Source organism: Exophiala bonariae (genome assembly GCF_035927105.1).
Source record: "Exophiala bonariae strain CCFEE 5792 chromosome Unknown scaffold_3, whole genome shotgun sequence".
Taxonomy (NCBI): Eukaryota; Fungi; Ascomycota; class Eurotiomycetes; order Chaetothyriales; family Herpotrichiellaceae; genus Exophiala; species Exophiala bonariae.
This window is the reverse complement of record NW_027042478.1, coordinates 880029-903248: the sequence shown is the minus strand read 5'-3', so window position 1 is coordinate 903248 and position 23220 is coordinate 880029. Positions and strand designations below refer to the sequence as shown.

General features: G+C 50.0%; 7 protein-coding genes across 7 annotated transcripts; 3 read left to right on the top strand and 4 right to left on the bottom strand.

Moving 5' to 3' along the window:
• Positions 1 to 76: 76 nt before the first annotated feature.
• LTR84_007840 (uncharacterized protein) lies at positions 77 to 1453 on the bottom strand (the record flags this gene model as incomplete). Its single annotated transcript, XM_064851392.1, has 1 exon — positions 77 to 1453. The coding sequence occupies one exon, from the start codon at positions 1451 to 1453 to the stop codon at positions 77 to 79; it is 1377 nt and encodes a 458-aa protein (XP_064710395.1).
• Positions 1454 to 2260: 807 nt separating this feature from the next.
• LTR84_007839 (uncharacterized protein) lies at positions 2261 to 3597 on the top strand (the record flags this gene model as incomplete). Its single annotated transcript, XM_064851391.1, has 2 exons — positions 2261 to 3162; positions 3213 to 3597. The coding sequence occupies 2 exons, from the start codon at positions 2261 to 2263 to the stop codon at positions 3595 to 3597; spliced, it is 1287 nt and encodes a 428-aa protein (XP_064710394.1).
• Positions 3598 to 4222: 625 nt separating this feature from the next.
• Positions 4223 to 5004, top strand: LTR84_007838 (uncharacterized protein; the record flags this gene model as incomplete). The annotated part of the gene is made up of 4 exons (XM_064851390.1): positions 4223 to 4307; positions 4425 to 4604; positions 4667 to 4818; positions 4885 to 5004. 4 exons carry the CDS (start codon positions 4223 to 4225, stop codon positions 5002 to 5004), a joined length of 537 nt encoding a protein of 178 aa, XP_064710393.1.
• A 1095-nt stretch (positions 5005 to 6099) lies between these two features.
• On the bottom strand, positions 6100 to 8182 carry LTR84_007837 (uncharacterized protein; the record flags this gene model as incomplete). Its single annotated transcript, XM_064851389.1, has 4 exons — positions 6100 to 7224; positions 7282 to 7662; positions 7728 to 7869; positions 7932 to 8182. The coding sequence occupies 4 exons, from the start codon at positions 8180 to 8182 to the stop codon at positions 6100 to 6102; spliced, it is 1899 nt and encodes a 632-aa protein (XP_064710392.1).
• A 1509-nt stretch (positions 8183 to 9691) lies between these two features.
• LTR84_007836 (uncharacterized protein) lies at positions 9692 to 12381 on the bottom strand (the record flags this gene model as incomplete). Its single annotated transcript, XM_064851388.1, has 2 exons — positions 9692 to 12187; positions 12247 to 12381. The coding sequence occupies 2 exons, from the start codon at positions 12379 to 12381 to the stop codon at positions 9692 to 9694; spliced, it is 2631 nt and encodes an 876-aa protein (XP_064710391.1).
• A 1038-nt stretch (positions 12382 to 13419) lies between these two features.
• Positions 13420 to 14560, top strand: LTR84_007835 (uncharacterized protein; the record flags this gene model as incomplete). Its single annotated transcript, XM_064851387.1, has 2 exons — positions 13420 to 14292; positions 14396 to 14560. 2 exons carry the CDS (start codon positions 13420 to 13422, stop codon positions 14558 to 14560), a joined length of 1038 nt encoding a protein of 345 aa, XP_064710390.1.
• Positions 14561 to 18911: 4351 nt separating this feature from the next.
• Positions 18912 to 21738, bottom strand: LTR84_007834 (uncharacterized protein; the record flags this gene model as incomplete). Its single annotated transcript, XM_064851386.1, has 4 exons — positions 18912 to 20869; positions 20922 to 21301; positions 21355 to 21383; positions 21541 to 21738. The coding sequence occupies 4 exons, from the start codon at positions 21736 to 21738 to the stop codon at positions 18912 to 18914; spliced, it is 2565 nt and encodes an 854-aa protein (XP_064710389.1).
• Positions 21739 to 23220: the final 1482 nt, after the last annotated feature.

Here is a 23220-nt window from a genome sequence, read left to right as displayed (position 1 = left end):
TAAGTAAGCACCCAGAACCCAGAAATCTTTGTTTGGTCGAGTATTGATACAGAAGCTTTCTCATGCTCATGGCTATTCAACTTTCCTCACCAAAAGGATAGTTGAACTTCAACAACCCATTCAGACCCCCCACCCAGCCATCATCAGAATCAGCACCAGCATTAACTCGCCGCATGATGCAGGGTATTCCACCTGTGAGAATCCCGGCTTCGCTCCTCACAGTCTCGCCTGAGACCCGGAGTTCAGTGCCAACGCCAATACCATCTGTGCGTCTTACACCATCAACACTGACTTCAACCTCTCGACCACGATTCTTTTCACTCAATTTCAGAGTAATAGGTGTTGTTGCTGGCAAGACAAGCGGTCTGAAGCTCAGACTTCTTGGGCATATTGGAGTCAATAGTAGAGAAGACACCAGTGGATGAATGATACTACCACCACTGCTGAGACTGTACGCAGTACTACCAGTGGGGGTGGAAATAATCATACCATCGGCAACAGCTTCGGTGAGAAAGCGGCCACCCACATACACATCGACAATAGCAAGATGTGGATCTCGCCCTCTATGCAAGATTACCTCATTCATGGCATGCATGTCATGCAAAACATCCCCGTTGTTGCTCAATCGATTGCCTTGGGCATCAAACACCCCGACTTTGAGACGCTGTCGTACCAAGATTCGAGCACTTCTTGTTGAGCCCATTGACTTGCCCCTTACAGAGGACCAACCCGTGAAATGGCTTTTTGATTCTGGCAAGTCGGGATCTTTATTCTCGATGAGAGCCTGACGTTCAGAAGCAGATCCGGACATGTATACCTCGCGAAAAGCTCGTTTATGTTCACTGAACTTCCACTCTCCCAAGAAACCCAAGGTGCCCATGCTGAATGAGAGAATTGGGGGAACTTTATCTGAGGTTGCAAACAAAGAAGCAGCGTGCAAAATGGTGCCATCACCTCCGAAGGTGACGACCAAGTCTGCTTTCCGGTGGATTTCTTTTGCGGATTGAGTGTTGTTCGCCGCGGTGAATGTTTGAGCTGGTAAGTCGCGGCCTAGATTTGCCGCTACTTGTGGCTCAACCAATATATTGACGTCTGGATAGGTGGAGGTGACATGCTTGGCGAACTCTTTGAGTGCGTCGGTAGCATCGTCTGAGCAGTCCTTTTTGATCAACAGGATGTTCCGAGGAGGCTGATGCCATTCAAGACAGAGGAGTTCATTGGCAGGAGTTTGCTTCAAATGGAAGCCTCCACGATCAGGCAAACCGCTGAATGGAAATTTGTTCGAGCGGGGAATAGTGGAAGAGAATGGTCGATATTGCGATGATGAGAGTAGAGACGATGCGCTGAAGATGGCTTTGTCTTTGCGTGGAATAAATGAACGCTGAGTGCTGGGGAAGAGAGATCTAGTACATATGAGTGTCGAGATCCGTAATTTCGGCGCGCGCCTGGTCATCATCAGGAGTGTCACGAAAGTGTAGTTCTGGTCGTTGATGGTTCATTCAGAGAAGCGAAGTTGAGTATGGTTTGCAATGGCCAAGCTATCCCCAGCGGCGAAAGCGACTAAGGCCAGACCAAGTGGCAAGGCGCGAATTGCTAATATAGTACATAAGAACGATCCAAACGATCTAGTGAAAAGAGCGACCCAAAAACCAAGGAGATATATCAAAGCATACAGGTTGAAAATAGTGTCGAGTTTCGATCTCAGAATACGCGAGGAGGTGATGACACCGGTCACATGATTCTATCACGTGACATTTCTCATTGCTGAGTCAGCCGGGTTCGGCGTCACGGATAGAATGCAGCCGAATAATAAGCGTGCGGATCAGGCGGACGATGACCACCACTTGCACGTCGTCTGTCCGCAGCCTCATCACTGCGTGGCATCCGGCAACATTGATGGAGCGTGCACAAGACACACTCAGACTTTCAGCTTCTACCAAATTGACAAACTATCGATTCTCTAGAATAATGACTCATTCTTTTTGACGTCTCTATCGTTTCTCGCTCCTCGTATTTCGCTTTCCTCTGCAACACAAACCTCGAACAATGACATCTCTTCCCTGACACATTTAGTGCCTAACTCCGCCTACAGATTGGTGCCTGGTACAGCCTCCACCAGATGCCTCACACCCACGTGCCCGAGACCAAACCTCAGTGCAAGACATTTCGAGGATACTGCTCCTATAACTATCGATCTCCTTACTGGTAGCCTCTTCTTGTTGTCAAACTACCCCCTTGAAACCCAAACCACCAGACGATCATGGATACCACCAGTGATGATGCGCTAAGAAAGCGCACTTCTCAGTCCACTGCGAAAACCAACGGGCATGACAATATACCCAAAACCAATGGAGTGACGAGTGATCTACTAAAGAAGCATGGTCATCCCGCAGGAGAAATTAAGCATGGAACATTGACACAGATCGTTCGGGCAATTCTCCTGACAACATTCTTGAATTGTTGTACGTTCAGCATCGCTGCCACACAATTCCTTGGTGCGCCTCTGTATTGGTACAACCGAGACTATTACTACGCATACATGGCTCTAACAAAGCAATCTTTTGGAATCTGTGGCACTGCAGGTACCAAAGTATTTGCCCCGACCAAAGTTCGAGTGAGTTGGGACCCAGAATTAAAGGGACAATTTCGCGTCTCGAGCACGGGTCGATTGGAGACATCATTCCCAGAGAGACTGGTGTATGTCGCCAATCATCAAGTCTACACAGAATGGCTATATCTCTGGTGGATAGCGTACACCAGCCGCATGCACGGACACATCTACATCATCCTCAAGGAATCTCTCAAGTATGTCCCAATTCTCGGTCCTGGTATGATGTTTTATGGATTCATCTTCATGGCCCGGAAATGGGTGTCAGACAAACCACGTCTACAACATCGCCTGGAGAAATTAAAAACTCGACATAGCGGCCCGCTGTCCGGTTCCTCAAGTCTGGACCCCATGTGGCTATTGATCTTTCCTGAAGGCACCAATCTGTCCCGCAATACCGTCAAAGGTAGTGCAAAGTGGGCCGAGAAGCAGGGCATTCCCAACACCAGACATGTACTTCTTCCACGAAGCACTGGACTGTTTTTCTGTCTGCAGCAGTTAAAAGGCACAGTTGACTGGGTGTACGATTGTACCATCGCGTACGAAGGCACTCCGTAAGTTGTCTTCTTGCTATCCGAAGTTCCGGACTGACTTTATCCCATAGAAAAGGGGGGTTTGCCCCTGAATACTTCACCATTCGTTCCACCTATCTGCAAGGCCGACCTCCCAAGTGCACGAATATGTACTGGCGACGATTTGCCGTTTCCAGCATTCCACTCTCCGACGCCAAAGAGTTTGACGAATGGTTGCTAGCTCGATGGCGCGAGAAGGATGATTTGTTGGAGCAGTGGTATAACACAGGTCTCTTTCCAAGCGACGTCAATTCTGCAGATCAATCAAAAGGTATATCTAAGACCGGCTTTATTGAAACTGAAATCAGACTCAACAGCTGGTTGGAGATCGGTCAGATCTTTGTCGTTCTCGCAGCTGCGGCCCTGGTGGTTAATGTGGTTCTGAAGTTCTTTGGGTTGTTTATGACTTTGAAATGATTGATAGATTGGTGTCGCCACTGTTGGTCCTATGGTTGGGTCCTGTTCTATGTGGCTTCGGATAATTACGAAAATCATGATGGCGGAAGACTGGTTTGCATTGGATGAAGGAGTAGTTACCTAGAGACCTAGGTACTTATTGGGCTGCATAAATCTGATACCTGCCAGAGGACAGAATGCAAATGGGTAGATGATGCAGATTCTGCTGGTCTCATATAGCGGAGCGCTCTACTCTAGACAACGACTCAATGTTGTCGATATGGCTCTAATTTCTTAGCCTCCATGTCAGTTACTTACCTTAGCTATCTAGGTACCTAATGAATGGCTTTGTTGAGACCCCCTAACAAGCATAATCGTCGGCCGAAGACCGGAGAGTAAATGGTCCGGTCTTGGCACGGAAATGACAGTGCCCCTCAATTCGATGCCGATTCTTCCCCTCACTACTGCTGCTGCTACTGACTTCATTCCGTGCTTTCCTCCATTGTCATTGTGGGTGCTGGATTACGCCTTCTCTCGTCCTCCTTTTGCTGTTCGTCTAAACACAAATTCTTCTTAGATTCTCGATCATCACACACTCTTGATACCTCAATCCATCAAAATCAATCTACCAAAACATACCGACAATATGGTCAAAGCAGGTCAGTCGAGTCTCGGTCCTCCTTCTCCCATCCCCGCACTTCCTAGGGTTGAGATGCTGCTGGCTGCATTTTGTCAGCACGTCTTCTCGAACCATTGACACCGAACCTACTCAATAATCCCTCTTCCCTGGCTCTAAATCCCCAATCAGCCATGGAAGTTCAGCAACTTCTGACACCTAAGTCCTATAGTTGCCGTTCTCCGAGGAGACTCCAAGGTCACTGGCCAAGTAACCTTCGAGCAAGCCGACGAGAACTCTCCTACCACCATTAGCTGGGATATCACCGGTCATGACCCAAATGCCGAGCGAGGCTTCCATATTCATCAGTTCGGTGACAACACGAATGGCTGCACCAGTGCTGGACCTCATTGTATGTCCGAACCCTCCTACAGACTACAAACGAGAGAGGTTATGGGCTGACAGTTGCAACAGATAACCCACATGGAAAGACACATGGTGCTCCATCCGACACTGAACGTCACGTTGGTGATCTAGGCAACATCAAGACCGATGCCCAGGGAAATGCAAAGGGCAGCGTCACCGATAGCTTGATCAAGCTCATTGGTGAACAGAGCGTCCTAGGTGTACGTTCTCCCAACTTGAAACCTCCTTTGGATTGGAAGTGCAGAGAGCTAATATTTGCACTATAGCGCACTGTTGTCACCCATGCTGGCACCGATGATCTCGGCCAGGGCGGGACCGAGGAGAGCAAGAAGACCGGCAGCGCTGGTCCACGACCCGCCTGCGGTGTCATTGGCCTCGCCGCATAAACCCACCTAATCTGGAACACATTCATCAACATGCAACTTGTCAGGAATTTGTCTCCGAGTGATCTCCATCTGAGTCTCAAGCAGTGTACAACTTCCAAAGAGAGATGTTACAGATAACGCTGGATGACCACTTCTGTGCCAGAGAATTGTCTTGTTTGAGAAGTTATGTCCTAATGTTCACGACAACACATCAAAAGCTAGTCCTTGTGTACCAAACTCTGTACGGTAGATAGCAAGCAACATAAATATCAAAATGGTCGTTGAACACAATATATCTCTATATACAAAGAAACATTCTTTTTCAAACTTTAGCTCTTCATGACACCAATGGAGGTACGATTAACAAAAGAGATGGGATGCTCTTGCTTGGATGAGACATCGAGGTCATCAAAACACAATCCAGGGTCTCCATCCACAATTAACATTGTAGTTAGCAGCTGTGCAATGTCGAGCAAGAGTCCGGTCCGGCACTCCACAAAAAATATATCAATAACAATGGTATATGGTATATAGAACGATGTCGGAGCAAGCTACTACGAGCGAGAGAGACCACGCAATCCTGTCGTTGCTGTCCCTCCTCCTCCTCCTCCTCCTCCTCCTCTTCCTCCGCCCTTCTCATCGAAGATGCTCATATCTCAGACCAAAGTCGCAACCAACCAACAAACCAGACAGTGACTCGGTCAGTCACTCTTCCCCACCCTATTTCGCGTCCATGGGGGATAACCGAGCACACCTACATACAGAGGGGCTATTGCAAACACGGTGTCATCCATCGCAGTGCCAGTGCGGTTGCTGTCCGGGTTCGACAAAGTAGACAGACAGATAGGCAGATCCTGATCCAACCGAAACCCCGTAAACCCCCGCCCAGGTTCCAATGCCAAATCCAGAGAGAGTCCAATCCTTACCGGCCAGCTGTATCTCGACGTGAACCTACAGACATGCAGTCGCCTGTTCTGTTCAGTTCAGGTCTGCTCTGGTCTGCGTTCTCAAACATCAGACAGACTGACAGACGGACAGACAGCAAAAACACGTCAACCCAGTCTCCCTCCTCCCTCCCCTTCTCCCTTCCCATTCAATCTACCAGACCGCACAGACTCACGACTTGACTTCGGCCGCAGTGACAAAGCGCTCGATAGGGGGCCGGCCGAGTTTCTCCGACTCGATGGCCAGGCCTTTACTGGCGTCGCTGGCGACGAGGACTTCCGGGTGGGCGGCGTGGCCGTTGGCCGTCGCGGGGATCTCGGATACGGACTCTTGCGACAGTGCCTGTGCGACTGCCTCATTCATCTTCTTGACGTGCTCTGGGAGAGGTCCGGATTGCGGGAGTGCTGGAGGGTGGGCGTGGGGTTTGCTTTCCGTCTGGGGTTGGGCGTCTGATGATGTTGTGGGTGGTGCTGGGACGGCGGCGACTGCTGGTGTTGGGTTGGTGGGTGCTGCTGGTTCTTGTTGTGGTTGTGCGGTCTCAGGGGGTGCTACTGAGATGTTGCTCTTCGAGGAGAGATATTCGGCCGTCACGGCTGGATGGGCCGGTTGGTGATCGGGCAGGTGCACGGCGGAACCGTCAGCTGCGGCTCGCAGATTTTTGCCCTCGGTGTCGACTTCCTTTGCGGGCTCTGTGCTGGCTGGTTGTGTCACCGGTGGAGGTGCTAGCGATGTCGAAGTCGGCGATTCTGCAGTCTGGCTTTCGGGCTCAGTCTTGTCGGTTATTATGGCTGCTTGAGTCGCTCCTCCTGGTGCGGCCGTCTCCGCTGCAGCTTCGGCTTGTTGATGTGATTGCGCGGTTGCATTCGTCTTTGCTGGTTTCGTGCTTCCCTTGGACAGTTTGCGATCTGGATGGACTGGTACTTCGGTATAATCTGCTGCATAGACGATGGGTAATTTGGCCTCGACATCGCTGTCTGGTCTTCTCAGCTTGCCTTTCTCAGCACCAACCACCAGTCTTTGATTATCGAGCCAGAGAGCAGGGCCTTTAACCCAGCCTTTGTTTCCATCTCTTTCCAGTGCCGTTCGTGTCTCGTCGTCCAAGTGTGGTAGATCGCCCCAATTCCACTCGAGATCACCTCCGTATCTTTTGGGGAAGTCCTTGGGATCGATGAAGGTGGAGAGGGTGGATTTGACTTCATGTTTGCCGAGAATGAAGATTTTGGAGACGGTGACTGGATCGAACCATCGTTTGATCCAGCCCCAGACGGTGGGAAAGAAAGCGGGTGCTCCGATTATCTAGTCGAGTCCATTGATTAGTTTCAGAATGATAGAGAGATGGCTCGCTCAACTCACAAATATCCTGTCAAGTGTCTCTGGGTAGTGTGCTGTGGCTAATACACTGGCATCCTGCATGTGGGCTTTCAAATTCCAAAACTGCGTCAGACCAACACCGGAGATGTCGACAATGTTGGTAGAGTTCGTGACTGGGACTTCTGGGTTGGGTCGTTCGAGGGTTGAGACGAAAGGCATGACGAAATTAAGTAGATTTTGGTAGAGAGCGAACAGAGGGATTAACTTTGCAGGAGTGGCGAGGGTCTTGTGGTAGGGAAGGCTGTCTTTGTATGCTTGCGACTCTTTCTGGTATTTGGCGACATTCTTGCCGTCGAGGCCCTTGATGTGGTAGACGTAGATGGGAATGCCTCGCTTATCGCGGTGGCCGGTCCACTGAGGGTACTGTTTTGAGGATGAATTAGCTCACAACCCCAGAAAGCGCAGTGGATTCGCAAGATTGCACTCACCATCAGACGGGCTCGCTCGTAGAAGTCGACATCAAAGTGATCGTAGAGCTCGACGACGCGCTGCTCCTTCATCCATTTCTCGGTGTCGGTGAATTGTCCAATCGCGCCTGCGATGTCGAACTTGCGGGCTCGCAAATAACGACTTTTGGGGAGATTTGCAATTAGTATCCAGTGTGGAAATGGGATTGCACAATGAGGTCTTACAGCAACGTCCCGTCGTCATGCGTGGGCTTCCCATTTATCCCGTCAGGCGACCACCAGCCACCCTTTTCCAACTGCGCCTTGAAATCTTCCAGTCGTTGTTCTTGTGCAGGCGTAAGATGGTTTAGTGTCCCAGTAAGAGGATCGGTGGTGGTGGTCTTGGTCAAGGTGTTTTGAACGGTGGCGGTCGAGTGTTCGGAGTGATGCGACTTTTGGGACTGACTGGTGAGGGTCCTGTATAGATTCGTCGCCATGTTTCCCAAACAGTCTCGTGGTGTTTTTCCCTCTTGTGTGGAGAAGCCAGTCAAGTGGGAAAGTTGGAGTATCTAAATTAGCTCGAGACCAACTCGAAACTCTGAATTGTTGTCGGAGGAAAGTTGAGTGACTCTCGGCCGTTGGGTGCGCCCGCCGTTGAGCCTCGTATCCTTCTATTCCAGAGCCGCCGACGAAGAACGGGAGGAGAAGAGCGACAGCGACAGCGACAGCGACAGCGGAGGCTTAATGGAGGGGAAACCTGTGGAGAGGAGGAGCGAGCGGTGCTTGGCTTCAACAGGATTTAATTAGGGAGCAGGATGAGGAGGAGGATGAAGACACAAGAAAGAATGAAGAAGAGGATTATTACAGGATTACAGATGAGGTTATTGCTACTAAGAGTAAGTCCAAGATGTCAAGAATCTAAATGTAGCAGAGTTAGGTAATTGTCCCAGAAACTAACTAATTCAGGCGTGCCGACAGATGCGAGGAGATCCCAAGAGCTAGAGAGGAATGGTGCTTAGGTACGGGATAGTGTGAGATGAGATGAGAAGAGATGGATGTCCAAGTGCTATTGACTCGCACGAGATCCCACAGATAAGACCGACGAGTACAAACACCTCGTGTCCATCATGGTTAAACTATATGGTTCGGAGTGACCGGCCGCGGACAAAGGGCGGTTCTACGAGTAAGGACGAGAGGGGATGAGATAGGCAGAGCAGGCATGGGGACACCTGGGGCATTCATCTCGGAATTGCACGTATTATTACTATACAGGCCCAAGAAGCCCCAAGCAAAAGCCGAGCGGTGAGTGCAGCACGAGCAACAAGTGGAAGGGAGAGTAAGTAGGTATCAGCGTCAACGTCATCGACAGGAAGCTCATGGAACAACTTGAAGTCAAAACTCTGTGATTGCTGATATCATCATGGCAATCGTGCCGCCAACAGCCGCCGTCTCGGAGCACCAACAATTATGGTCCCGGTTCCCCATGCCATCCATGCAATGCACAACCATATCGACTTTTATCCAGCCTGCATAATTTACCCACTCCATTTCCATTTATTTGAAGGACCTTCATGTTCCGATTCATTTCGTAGAATGTCAAAACTCAAGATTAATGGCTCATAGCTGAAGTCAACTGGCGATGACTTTTCATTCGCCTGTCAGCTGAAGTCATGAACCTTGGTCTAGTCCCGAGAAACGAGGTAAGCAACCTTGTTATGGGAGCCCAAAGGTTTGGTGCCTCGGAATCTCGGGAGGCCTCACTCACGCAAGGCTGGCCACATGCAGAAATCGGACCAACCCAATCTCATGTTAATTATAACTATCATCATCACGTTCAAAGTCATGGTCAAATTCTCTCCGGACCGGCCCATTTGCTAGTCATCCCTGTCTCAAGAGGAATCGTCTAGCTCAGGCACCTGCATCATGCACGTTCGCATCTGCCGGGTTCCAAACCACGGTCTGGACATGGCTAGCCCTAGCCTCCACGGACTGAAAAGAAACCTCATCTAGTCCTCAGTCAAGTCTCCATATTCCCACATACCGCGACGTGCTTTCTTGGCCTCTTCTTGTAGTTTTCCCAGTTGGCTCAGTGTCTCAGTTGCCTGCCGTTCCCATCCCTTGAGTTTCGTCGGAATCATAGCAAGACCCTCGCGTACCACTTCAGCATTGATACTTTCTTCAATCTTGGTAGAGATCTTAGGGTCGAAAAGCGTAACGTAGAGTGTGCCATCGACAATATAGTCGACATTCGCTACCAACTCTCGACCATCAGTCTCCTCCCCAATAAAGCCTACCGCATCCGGTAAGTATTGCTGCGAGGTGGGCAATTGTATAAATGACAGCACTGCATCGGTCGCTTGAGGCTTGAGCTTTTGTGTCGAAAATTGCGGTTGACTCAGTGGTCGTAGTCGAGAGAATGGTACCGTCTCCGAGTTGCCATAGTCGAGATACGTCACATCTACCTTCTTGCCTTCACGATCAACCCTTCGAACCTTGGCTCGATACCATTCGTTATCCACGGTGAATTTGCCAGCAACAAGATCTCCAACCTTGGGAGGTCCTGCTAATGGCTGGTCGTTGGCTTTGTTGAGATGGAATGACTTGAACGCATTCATCAACTCCGTCAACGCCCCAGTTCCACTGCCAACTTGTTGGATCTTCAGTTTTCCTGCCTCGTCAACATGGGTCACCACCACATCACGATAGTCCTTTTTCCGTGGAGCGGCCTCGGCAGCATCTCCATTGGTTCCATTCGAAGGCACTGGTTGTTCTTCCACCTCCGCATCTTTGCTAGGATCCCAATCGTGCCACATTCCTTTGCGTCCTTCCTTGGCCTTTTTCTCGGCCGCAAACAGCTCATTCGCATTGCCACTTTGCTCAGCAGAGTAAGCATGTACTTCAGCCAATCCTTCTTCCACCAGTGCTCTAGCAAAGTTCTCGCGTCCAACGTACAGGGTTCCAATAAAACCGCCGACTTTGTCCGTGGTTTCCACATCGATTTCCACATCTCTTTGCAGAGTTCTGCGATTCGCGAATTCCAAAGCTTCCTGTCCAAATGGCTCAGCTGCCTCACCTGACTGACGAGCAGGCTTGGGAGTGCGAATTCCAGAAAGGACGAACGTCAGCTTGGCATTCTCTCGAGGGACCAGTACCACAAATCGAGCACCAGACCGCACAAAGTCGACCACAGCTGGAACTTTCTTTTGACGTTGTAGTACTGATGCTTCCATCTTGGCTTTTTGTAGGCTTTCCGAGTAATCTTGATATTGCTTGGCTGCAGGGGGTTTGGATGACCAAATACCCTTTTCATCTTTCTGAGCGGCCTCTTCGGCAAGAAGGAGAGCATCATAATCGGGAGAACGGTCATCGTCATCTCGGCGATGTCGAATCACTGAGACGTATCCGGCCTCTACCAAGGCCAAAGCAATGTTCTTACCATTGACCGTCACAGTTGCAACTTCTTTCTCTTCAAAGCCCTCCGAGGCCGGTTTCTTGCCATCGATACTGACTTTGACGTGTTTGCCAATCAGTCTCTTTCTCGCGAATTCCTTGGCCTCGGCTCCAAAAGGTGCCTGTTTGGGATCCGACGGCTTGGGTTGTCGAATACTTGAGAGGGTCACCTTTCGTTCATCACCAGAGCGAGTTCGAATGAAGATGGTTTCGGCATTCAGAACTCTTGAGACTGTGAAATCGGCATCTTGGACTCCAGAAGCTTTGGAAGCCGAAGTACCGGTGAACACACCTTTTCGAGCATTCTTGGCAGCGTTCTCTGCTTGACGGAACTGTGCCATATCATTCCCAAGTAGAGTAACGTGCTGATCATTGGATCTAGCCAGCCCAGCTTCGAGTAGGAATTTGGCAATGTTGCCCCTGGGATGAAGTACATTGGCGATGAGTTGATTCTGGGGTGTAACTCCCAAGAGTTCGACTTGTACCTTTCGCTGGTGTAGTCTTTCTTCCACAAAAGCGTGTGCTTCGGTGCCAAATGCCTCTGCGGGAACTTCCTTGCCTTCGGGTGTGGTCCTCTTGGTTGCGGGGGTTCTCACACCACCTAGAACTAGCATGGTCTGAACATGCTTGGTTGGACTCAAGATCACTCGAGCTATGAGGCGATCACCAGTCAAGACACGCTCAACGATGGCCTCGACTTTCTTCCCTTTGAATTTCTCGACCAGGGCATTAGGATCTGAAACCTCTGAGGAGTTTTCTATCTGTCCACCTTTTGACCAGACACCCTTGTTATTTGACTTTGCTTCGGCTTCGAGTGACTTCAGCTTATCAAGATATGCCAATGCAGTCTCGTCATCCTCTTTCTTGCCTGCATCTTCTCGAACCTTGGCCCAGCCCTCTTGGACAACCAGGTCGGGTAGGTCAGGGCCATTGGGAAGCTTGACTCGACCATATTCTCGCTTGGTGGTGGGTATTGCGTAGAGGACTTGGAATTGAATGACTTTGCCCAATAATAGCTCTCGAATGAACTCGCGAGATTGGAAGGCAAATGGCTGGGAGGGAAATTGTTAGCATGCATCGAGGGTATATTAGGGGCCATGGTTGAGGATACCTCATCACCTTCTCTCTTCAATCTTGGAGCAGAGATATAAGCCAAAGAAAGAGTACGTTCGGCACCTTTTTGGTTAGTGATGATCAAGGTGTCACCAGAGAGGACACTCTTGACTCGAGCCTGAAGGAGTGCCATGATTTTGGAAATGCCACAAGGAAAGGTACTTGATATTGAGGGAAAGGGTAAAATTCACGGATGGGCGCTATGCAAGGAGCAGGACTTGAAAGGGAGGTTCAGAAGTGGTATTCGAATGCAACAGAGTGGTGGGAGGGAGGGCAGGAGGTCGTGTGTGCACAGTAGAGAGGATGTTCAAGATTGGGAGCATTGAGAATGTTTGTTCGTATGGAGGATGGAAAATGGTGGCATCTCATTGTGGGGTAAACCGTAAACAGACTGGCTTTAGCTAAGCATCATGATCTTGAACATTTATCAGATGACAGCTGAGCTGGACCTGGATCCCAACTTTTCGAGGGGTTCATTTTGACTGAGATCAATTTACTTACGGCGGGGGGAAGATTTGATTAGGTCGGTAGTTGAATATTGAGAGATAGATAAAAGATTAAGATGGAAGAGCTGCTCTGAATACAAAACGGTGCCTGCCACATTCTTGGGTCTGCCGACTCCCTTCCTTCCTTGTCCGACCGCTCCTACCCGTTCCGGTTTACAATTAATGGGTACCTAATGGGAGTGCGGGGTCGTGCCTTCCATTTCACCACCTCAGGCTCCAATCTCACCAACAATGGCTATTGTGACCGAGTCCAGGTACACAGGTACAACACAGTCAAGTCCATATACTCAGATAGCACCAGATGCCCGAGATGAGGTCTGGGCGGAGAACAGCGACTTGTGGCCAGTCTCCTGCCCAATTCAGGGTCTTATCTCGAGTGCTGATAACTTGCGGGGTATCTCCAGTAGAACTTAAATGCCAGAATGGCCTTCGGTATAACAATTGATAATTACATGCTTCTTTGATGAATGAAACCTCCCTTTTGTTTAAAAAGTATTATACGATTGCCCTAAGAATCCAAGTCGCTCAATTGTGAAGCATAGAGACAGTCGGGTACCTGTGTCTCTATTTCAGAGCGACCAAAGAACGGAACAACCCTTGCCCCTTTTCCAGTCCAGCCTCGCCTTTCACCTCACCTTCAACGTAGCAAACTTACTTACCTTACCATGAATAACACCGACACAACCCATCGAAAAGGCATCATCGGTAACCCCGCCTCCAACAACTTCTGGCTCTATGACTCCAAGGATGGCTTCGACCTCACCCACCCACCAACACCAACAACACCCCTGGCTTCGGGAACCACCACCGTCAAACTCCAAACCACCACACTCCCCATCACCATCTCCGTCCAGAAATCCGCGCTCGTCATAGTTGACATGCAGAACTTCTTTCTCTCCCAATCACTCGGCCGACCCAACGACTCCAAGGGCATGCTCGCACAGAAGCAACTCCTCGACCACGCCATCCCGGCGGCGCGCAAAGCCGGCATCCAAATCATCTGGCTGAACTGGGGTCTCATGGAGACGGAACTCACCAACATGCCGCCTGGGACACTGCGGGCACTCGGCTTCGAGTCTGTCCCAGCGGAGCACTTCGCCCAGTGGGCCGAACTCGACGCCTCGCAGAGACAAGGCACCATCGACTCCCACGGCGTCAACGAAGGATGCCACACTTTCCCAGCACAGACTGTCAAGACCGAAGTCTCCAGACCCACCAAAGATCCCCGTCTATACCGCGGCTTCGGCTCCGACATTGGGGATGTCACACTCGACGACTCGACCGTGGTGCCCGCCGGCAGATTGTTGATGCGTGACACGTGGAATGCAGACTTGACGCCAGAACTGCGCGACAACTATGAACGGCAGGGCCTCGCGTCCACGACCAAAGTCCCCGACGTCTGGATCCACAAGAATCGCATGTCAGGCCTCTGGGGCTCCAGCACCGCCTGCACAGAATTTCTCGACAACCAAGGCATTCGAACCCTCCTGTTCGCCGGTGTCAACACCGACCAATGTGTCGGAGGAAGTTTGCAAGATGTAAGTTCACCCGGCAACATCGACTTTGATTCGATTCGATCCAATTCGTTGTTCTCGTTCCCATCCCATTTCGTACTGACACTGAGTTTCTCTGCTCCACCAGGCCTTCTCAAAAGGATACGACGCAATACTACTGACGGACGGTTGTGGTACGACGAGTCCCACGAGCAGTCAGGAGAGTATCGAGTTCAATTCGGCCAAAACCTGGGGTTTTGCGACCTCGTGTCGAGATTTTGCCCAGGGGGTTGATGCTTCGCTTGCTTCTTGAGTAAGGACTTGACTGGCATTGTGAAGGATTTGTTGACGGTGTATTTACTTATTTAACAAGGGCAGACACTGATGGACCACTTGAAATCTGATACGTATTGAATTTCTCATAAAAGCAAGATCGCAGTGGCCATTTTGTAACGTCCCTCCGAGTTTCGAGAATCTTTGTGTGAGTCGACTGTTTCAGTGGGCTCCGGTCTGCTTAAAGGTTGGGATTTATGATACGGAATGAAATCACAGTTCACGTGAGGGATCGTTCATTCCTTGAATCTCCAAGTTAATTTTAAGTTCAATTTCAATTTCGGTTGCAAAGTTCAGTATTCAATCGTCAAGACTACCTAATGTAGCCTGCAATATGGGTATCAATTTACATTCATATGTGACCGTGACGAGTGATAATGAAAACCATCAATCACGACAACGATCCCAAAAGCCATATCATTCTGACATCCATAGCTACATTCCACTCTGATCCATTTCGGAAGAAAATCCTATGTCACGCGTGATCTGATCTGATCGAACACGCTCGCTCACTCACTGCGGACCAGGCTTCCGGTACTGATTGCGGGCAGCCGTTTGGGCGTCTCTGGCGTCTTTGTTCTGAGTCTTCCACATAGCCCGGTCCTCGGCTTTGCGTTCCTCTTCCTTGGTGGCATACACGACACGCTGCTTTTGGACTTTTCGCCCGGCCCGAGAGCCACGTGGGCGGGTTCTCTTCTTGGGTTCCCCGGTCGAGGAGGCGGATGGTGAGCCTTGTTCTTCTTCTGCTTCTTTATCGTCGTCGTCGTCGTCGTCGTCGTCGTCGTCGGCTTCTCCTTCTCCTTCTCCTTCCTCGTTACCCTCGACAGGACTGCCGTTCTCAACTGGTGTAGTCCTGAAAGGAGAGATAGACAGAGGGTAGCGAGCTGATACGGGGGTAACCACGGAAGCAGGTGAATCAAGTGGTCGGATTTGGGCCGTCTCAATGTCTATTCTCAGCGATTTGGAAGGATCGGGGACTATTTCTTTGCCTTTTCCTTTGTCCTGTTTGTCCTTGCTGATGGAGTGGATGAGATCCGCGATCTTCTCGGCTATTGGAGAGTCAGCGGTGGCGGTTGCGGTTGTTGTGGGCGGTGTGGCATTGCTGCCAGTGACGATCAGAGGCAAAGCTGGGGTGGTTTTCGGCTTAGAGGGTGAAGTTGAGCTTGTCGTTGAGACAGCTGGTTTCTCGGTGCTGACAGTGGTATCTACAGGAGTCTTGGATAGGGTAGGGGTCTCAGCGCTGGAGACAGCAGCTGATTTGGATGGGGGAGGGTTTCCAGCGCTGACAACAGCAGCTGATGAAATGGTGGACTCCTTTGAGTCGGTGGTAGGATGCTTGGGGTCTTCTGCTTTGGCACCAGTCGATGCCCAGATATTACCCAGAGCGGACCCGGTCCGAGGAGAAGCATTTGATGGGATACGACCACGGCCAGGTTGGATCTTCGCGCCAGATTGAGCGGAGGATCTTCGAGAGGCTTGTTGAGCAACCGCAACCTCGCTCGGATTCTTCGCACTGATGTTGAGCTCCGGCATCGACTCAAGCTTCGGAGCGAAGGCGGATTTGGGAACGGGAAGTGGGAAGTTCACAGCTCGCCTCGATGGCCCACGATATACCTCGGTCTCCACTGGACGCTCAATCTCCCCCAGGAACTGTGAGAGCAAGCTCCTCGTCTGTGAAGTCGTCTCGGCCGGAGGCTTTCGGGATTTTGGTTCTTTTGTTTGTTCGGACTTGTGGCTCTGAGGGGTGGCCGGTCTGACTTCGCCTTGCTTGGGAGTTGAAGAGCCGAGCGCTGGTGCTGACTTCTCAGAGGCGACAGCCTGCTGTGATACTGTCTTTACCGGAGTCTTCTTTGAATCCTGACTTTTCTCTGGCTCGGATTTGATAGGTCCAATGACAGCTGCTTTGGTTTGATCTTGCTCAAGCTTTGAATCAGGAGATGTTTGCATGTTCTGAACCTTATCCTCCAACATTTTGATCTCGGCATTCTTTGCCTCGATCAGCTCCAAAGCTTCTTTGAGCTTCTTCTCGGAATCTTTGAGAAGATCTTCATTGTAGGTCCCTTTGAGCATTTCTTCACCCAGTTCATTGCCAGTATCTTCGAGCTCACCTCTCAATTTGTCGCATTGCTTTGTCACCGCAGAAAGCTCATCCTGAGTTTTGGTTTCCTTATTTTGCTGGGCAGAGAACTCTGCTTGCATGGTTTCGAATTGCTTCTCCAAATCGTTGATCTTGATTGCGGCGGTCGACTCCTTCTTTCTAAACGATTCTTCTGCCTTGGCTTGGGCACTTTTGTCACGACCAGAAACTTCCTTCAGTGCCTTGTGTTGCTTATTCACAGCGTCGAGCTCCTGACCAAGTTTCTTGGATTTTTCCAGGGCTTTCTCCTTTTCCGCCTGCAATTGCTCAAAGTCGGCCTTTGGGACTGATTCGGTGGTAGACAGCTGTGCGCTGAGTTTTGCTTTCTCGTTTTCGAGATCTTTGACAGCTCTTTCTTGCTCAGTGGACCTGTTGAGGATCTTTTGATTAGTTTCTTGGAGTTGTTGAACCTCAGTGCCCAGTTTGGACAATTGTTCGGAATGAGCAACGGCTTGCTTGTCATTGACTCCTTTGAGACGGCTGATCTCGGCTTTGAGTTGATTCCGTGCTTCGTTGTGTGCAGGGGACTCTTGTTGGCAGAATTGCTCTTTTTCAACCAATTGTTCCTTGTGTAGCCGGGTTTGATTTTTAAGGCTTTGCTGCGCTTCCCCCAGTCTTCTTTCAAGAAGTTTCCGCATAGCACGAAGGTCAATCATCTGGATTGAGCAAAATACCAGGGCGATAGCTAGAACGAGAACAGAAGCAAAGAATATCAGAGTAACTTGATTGGGAGTTTTGCGACGAGCGTCCAGGTGAAGTTGCTCAGCAGCCAAACGTTGCTCGAGTATCGAGCGAATTGTCGAGCTGGTTACCGAGCTGAGTATCGCGCTGATTTTCGAGACGATCTTTTGATCGATTGTTGAGCTGATTGTCGGGTTGATTGTCGAGTTACCATCGTCGTTGACCTCTGAAACCGTGTCGATTTCTACGTCGACAGTCGAGACTGTCAACGGTTTCAAGGGCATGTCGTGCAACACGAGAAGTGACGGGAATTGAACACCGGGGCAGATTGGTTGAAAGATGGTGTGCTCTATTGGGAAGAGTGCACAAGTTTCGATCAAATTGAGGCGCGCGGCAATCCCTTCATTTGAGGGGTAGATATCGCGGCGCTCGAGGAAGTAAGGGGTTTGATGATCGAGTCTCTCCAATTCAGGAGGGTTGAGGATCTTGTTCTCTTGGATGGTGAAGTCAGGAGCAGGGCACAGCCAGCCGTTGAAGACGACGACGCTGGCCCAGCCAGCAATAACTCCAAATTGCGACAGGCGTGAAATTAATGACATGGTTTATGATTTATATTGGTAACGATGTTGTTCTGGGGAAAGGAAGAGGAGGTGAGGCGAACGTGTGGGCGGAATTTTATCTCGTTGATGAGGGTGATTGTGTCAGGCTTGTTGTTCTGGCGACAAAGGGGTCAAGAAGGATGACGAAGAGCGAGGGACAAAGACTAGCATCCACAGGCTCAAGGAAGAGCACTGGGGTAGTAGCCTTGTCTTTGATGTCTCAAAATAAGCAACAATGCTAGTGAGACTTGTGCTTTGTGTGGATTTCCCCAAAAATATGGAGGCTGACGATTGTGTTGTTGTGTGATTGTTCTGAATTTGAATTTCAAGATATCTGAGAGAAAAGTCGCAAGAGGACAGCAGTACAGATCAGGTGGTCTTGAGTCAGGGCCCAAACACGATGATCTTGTCAGTTGTCAGGATCGGAGGGGATGGGTTAGAGAAGATGTTGGTAAGATCGGAAGAGAACAAGTTGGGTGGAAGGTGTGGTAGAGGGAGGAGATGAACAAAGGTAGGAAAAAGTGAGCGACAAGACACTTTCACTGCCTGGAGAAGTGAACCATCAACTTGAAAGTGAAGACAAAGTATTCCATACTCATGATCATCCGCCTCAAGCAGCAAGGCTTCAGCTCAAAAGGGGGTAGTCAATATACAATTACCAAGAGTGCAATGTGGGCAGTCATGAAGAGAGAGACAATGATGGCACGAAAACAAATAAAATAAAGAACCGATGAGCTCGAGGTCTCGGAATGGGGTATCGATATTGTACACTCACTGCCACAACCACAGGCAATGCCATGTTTATCCTACCTAGGTAGGTGCGAAAGATCCAGACCACTTAGCACCCTAAACGCCTGTAGTGAGATGTAGCCTATCTCATCATATATATGCTGGGAACAGTACGGCCGTCATATTCATTGGTTCGGCATCATTCCTTCGTTCAGACCATCGTTCAAGATAAAATCATTAAAGCCCTGTTGACCAAACTCCGCTGCCCAATCCCATTCAAAAGTCATGGGCATCTGCCATAGATCTTGAGGGACGAAAGGTTGTTGAAAAGAGCCCAAATTAATTGGTGACATGGTAGAACTTGGCAAGGTTTGATTCTGCATGTCAGGACTGAGACCATTATTGGTCATCATATCAAGATAGTCGCTGTCGAAAGGTGCCAAATTGGAGAAAGTGACACCAGGATTCATACCATTCATATGAATGTTGTTCATCGGTGTGTTAGGTATGGCAGTCGATGGCAGAGTGGAAGCGGTACGCGGTGACCCTCCATTCGCGCTTGACCTTCGTGAACCAGCCGCACGCCCATTGAGTTGTGATTGTATTTGAGACATGGCTGACTGATTTACTCGGAGAACTTCTTCAGGTACTAACCTGCGCTTTCGCTTGGAGCCCTCCTTCTCCGCTTTGTCGATAACCACTCGGGCGATACGAGCAAATTCTCCACATACTGTCAGCATGCGGTTGAGTGAACCAGTATCCTCATCATGAGAGACGTTCGTTAGGAAGCTGACCACAAGATCCATGAGCTTGATATCGGCCCGGGCGCGAGTATCCTGCGGGTTTTGCAAGATATTGGCAAACAATGTAACCAGTGCAGAGACTGGGAAGTACAAGACAAGCCAGACACAAGCAAAGTCTCCTTGTGGAATATATTTGATCAGATGAATAGAAGCTCGAGCAGCTGAAACACAGAGTGCAGCAGATGAAAACACTCTTGGATTGAGTGGTCGAGCGTTGAGCCCCTGTATGGCATACTCTGACAGTCGGCTGGTCCAGTAGCCATGATGGACCGACATTCGATGGATTGTTGTTAAGCAATTATAATAGGAGAAGTGGAGGACAACGATGTGGAGGATGAGAGGTGCGTGAGCAGTTTTGATTTCGTGCTCCGGTCGGAAGTCGAGTGGGATACTGTCCTTCCATGCTTCCAATTCTTTGTCCAGTTCTCCTATGGTATTCAGGAGTTCGCCATCACTCTGCTTCGAAGCTCTGACGGAGTACAGCTGACGGTACACCTTCGATGATATGATTGCAAACTCACACATGAGACGGAACAAATTGATTTTGCCCTTGCCATCTGCTAATGGAACATTGCCAATATTATCCGGAGGATCTTCAGAAGGAAGCTCAACGTTCATGTCGTCATCATCTTGCGCAGGCGGTCGACCGGCACGGAGACAAGTATCCTTATCGAGTAAGTATGCTATCCAGAAGACTCGTTTGCGCTGCTCAGCCTCGATCGGGTTCAAGTTGAATGCGGAACCGCGTTTATGTAGACCGATGGTATGTGAGCATCGAATGGCGGCTGATATGAGGAAAAACGAGGGCTGGGGATTAGGTGTACCTTGAAGGAACAACGCCATCCCGAGGAGGGCTTGTACACTGAGAAGATCAGTGTTTCGCATCGTCAATTCAGTAATGACTCCCATGGCATTCTTCAGGTACAGCCAAGCTTTCTGGTCATCTTCTTGTGGGACCACATTACTCATGACCCGGATTCGGTAAGCTATCGCCAACGCAACATTGATGCTGGCCCACCATCCACTGCCTTCGTAAGGGTCTTTGGAGTATTGTTTGTCGACGAGGTGCATGAAAGTGGGTTCGTGGAACAAAGGAAACATGCAGTTGAAGTTCTCAAAAAAGTCCTTGAACAATGACAAGGCTTCTTCTTTTGGTGGGAGCGGTTTGAAGACACGGCGAACAAAGATGTCTCCGAACACCTCGGGTTTCCAATATTGCCACTTGTTGTCTTCTTCGTTGACAGCGTTCTGGATCGTTTCCTGGAAAGACGAATCTCCAGTCTTTTCATTGACCCACTCGATACCTTTTGATGAGAATATTGAAAAAGCCGAGGATGAGCCTGGAACGTGTTAGGCTATTGGTCCATGGTTGGTACTACATGCGAAACTCACCAATGTATCTTGTCTCGCCAACATTGTTCGTGACCAGTGAACACATGGCCTCTGACAAATTTTCCACTTCTTGAGCAGTCTTTTCACCTTCGGTGCTCGGGGAACCCACGGTGTCACGGGGTGTATTGTTTGAATCTGGTTGTGAGCCGGGTCTTGGAGATCCCTCGGCCATGGAGGCTGTGCTACTCTTGACGCCGGCGGGAGAGTGTGTCCCGTTGACGGGAGTTTCTTTGGATGCGGCAGAGGCCTTCTCGGCCAGTCGTTTCTCCAACGTTCCAAGATCTGTCCTGCCGGCTTCTTCTTCTGTCAACAGACCGGACATGCGCAGCAGAGATTCCATGCGACCAAGTCGATTCTCTAGACCTTCGATATATTTTGCTCTGTAAAGATAGTTAGCCCCACTTGTACGGTCTTCCTCGGTATCAAGACCTACCCTTTGGGAGGATTTCGTTTCTTCTCAACCTGGGTAAAGACACATTCGGTTTTATAGTTGATACAATGGCCACATTTGGGCATCTTCCCATCACACTTGATCTTTTTCTTCCTACACATGTCACAAGCCTACATTGAAAATGAGAAGAGTGTTCTGTCAGAACTTGCAGATGTTTAGAAATCATACCCGGGCAATTCTCCTGCGCTTGGGATCATTATCGTCGAGACCATCATTGAGATCGCCAAAGTAATTCCCGGGGGGTAGGGTCGCAGGTATAGGGCTTCCGTCGGGATGATAGGCGCCGAATATCTGAGGAGGTTGCTGCGATACGAACTGATTTATATCATAGCCCATGGCATCGATACTTCCACGATGGTGATCCATGGTGACTCGGGTGCCGTCTCTTGCTCCTGCTCGGGTCTGGATCCGACGATGACCAAGTCAGGCTCGTTATAACAGATGGATACAGTCTTTCGAACGTCAACTATGAGGCGTGACCAGCCAACAGGCTCATCCTGCAGGAAGAGGGAAGAAGGTTGAATCGACAGGAAGTTAATCGCGAGCAAGGTCGGGTCGGATGTCGAGCAACCTGCAAATACAATTGTTGGTGCTGGTGGGCTTGGGGTGGGGGAATAGAAGCACCGGTGCTGGCATGAGTAGAAGTCCAAGCTCACGAACTCATAGTGAGGAGGGAGAAACGGAGGCAAGACGGAAGTTTGAGAGAATCTGAAGCAGAGCAAACCCGCAGCCAGGGAAGTAATTGGATGTGGTATGAATTATTAACGCATCCAAGTGGCATTGGAAAGCGATACGAAGGAATTACGAGACGAAGGGCGGAACAGGACCAGGGGTGAACTGGGCAAGCCGCCGCGCAGTGGCATACGATTGAAGTGGGTGCAGGGAGGGGAGGGGAGCACGGGGGTGCGGATAGGCCATTTCCCTAAGGTGTGGGCATGGTGTGGGCATGGAATGACGAGGGTCGGAGCCTGAAGCAGTGAAGACTCTAACTAGAGTGCCCGAGAGCCCTGTTTCCTGCAGGTGGCAGCCCTGAAGGGAAGAACAGCAAGTCGACTCTGAAACGTCGCGGCAGAGCTTCAGGCCTCAAGATGGCGCAGCCAGGCACCTACATTTGTCCCCTGTCAGGCACTAATCCTGGCGTGGTCCCGGCGACACTAGTGACTCTTGGGTAGGACATTCTGGTTAAAGATTGGCTTGGACCAGCCCAAGATGGTAACCATGCTCAGATGGGACGTGATGCTAGCCCCTCGCTTGGGTTTTACCATTTCAGGGTCATTCTTTTGCATTTCCTGACGTAGTCTATGCTGACTCTCGGGGTTAACGATGACAGCAACCTCTTGATCCATGGAGGTACGACTAAGTCATGGCACAGAACGTGTATCAGGCTTGATTTTCCACACATTTTTTCGGGCATCCTTGTATCAGCCGTATCAGACTGTTGCGAGAGTCTAACCCAAAGTCGTTCCCATGGTGCCATGTGTCGAGGCTCTTTGTCTTGGCTCGAGCCTCGAGAGTCGGCATCTGTCCACTGTCCTCTGCTCTCTACTTGACATTATGGAGTGTGGGTTTGCTCTAAATGTCGACTCAAAACTCTACGACAGGCCGACTCTACGACTACACCCGACCGATTTCTTCCTCATCCATGGAGTTTCCGAGTCCATGTGATAGAAACGGGGTCAAACCTTCGCTAGGTAGGTAGATCACCAAATACTCCTTGCCAGGTGCTGAACCTTGACTTGAGGTCATCGGTCAATACGAGTACATCCTTGGCCATCCACGACAAAGCTTGATCGCGATCGTGCTGCAACTACCGTTCCGCGTATTCAAACCGAGTCTAAAAGTAAAGAT